This window comes from Buceros rhinoceros, unplaced genomic scaffold (assembly GCF_000710305.1).
Source record: "Buceros rhinoceros silvestris isolate BGI_N320 unplaced genomic scaffold, ASM71030v1 scaffold25542, whole genome shotgun sequence".
Taxonomy (NCBI): domain Eukaryota; kingdom Metazoa; phylum Chordata; class Aves; order Bucerotiformes; family Bucerotidae; genus Buceros; species Buceros rhinoceros.
The window spans coordinates 7,445-7,861 of NW_010399828.1; the positions used below are offsets into that span (position 1 = coordinate 7,445).

The 417-nt window shown below is 68.6% G+C and overlaps 1 protein-coding gene across 1 annotated transcript in view; it reads right to left on the reverse strand.

Annotated features, from left to right (window-relative positions):
* The window catches only part of WDR6 (WD repeat domain 6), a 3,897-nt gene extending 3,533 nt beyond the window's left edge, over window positions 1–364 (reverse strand). The window contains exon 1 of the mRNA XM_010131640.1: window positions 30–364. Coding sequence (XP_010129942.1) covers window positions 30–364 — 335 coding nt within the window. The remainder of the gene's footprint in view (window positions 1–29) is intronic.
* Window positions 365–417: the final 53 nt, after the last annotated feature.

The following is a 417-nucleotide window of genomic DNA, read 5'->3' on the forward strand; positions in this document are numbered from 1 at the left end:
CGTGGGGGGCTGGTCCCGGGGTCACCCGCAGCCGGTAGCACTCGATCTGTGCCCGGCCCCCCGCGGAGAAAAGCAGGGCAGACAAGCCCTTGTCACCAGGTCCCGTGGGGCTGGCCAGTGCCAGTGCCCTCACACTGGAGATGTGGTCGCTGAGCCGTGCGAGGGGCACGGCTGCCCGGGAGTGCTCGCTGAGCACCAGGACGCAGGCCGTGGTGTCCTCACTGCCGGTGATGAAGATGTTAAGGGCAGCACCACCAGGCACGTCCAGCATCCCCAGGCGCCGCACGCAGGTGATCTCCCGCCCGTGCAGGGATGCCAGGAGCACCTGTTGCTCGCGGCGCTCGGCCTCGCGGTGGTACAGCATCACGTCCCCACACTTGATGAAGGCGAAGGCCTCGGCTGAGGGGCTCCTGCAGT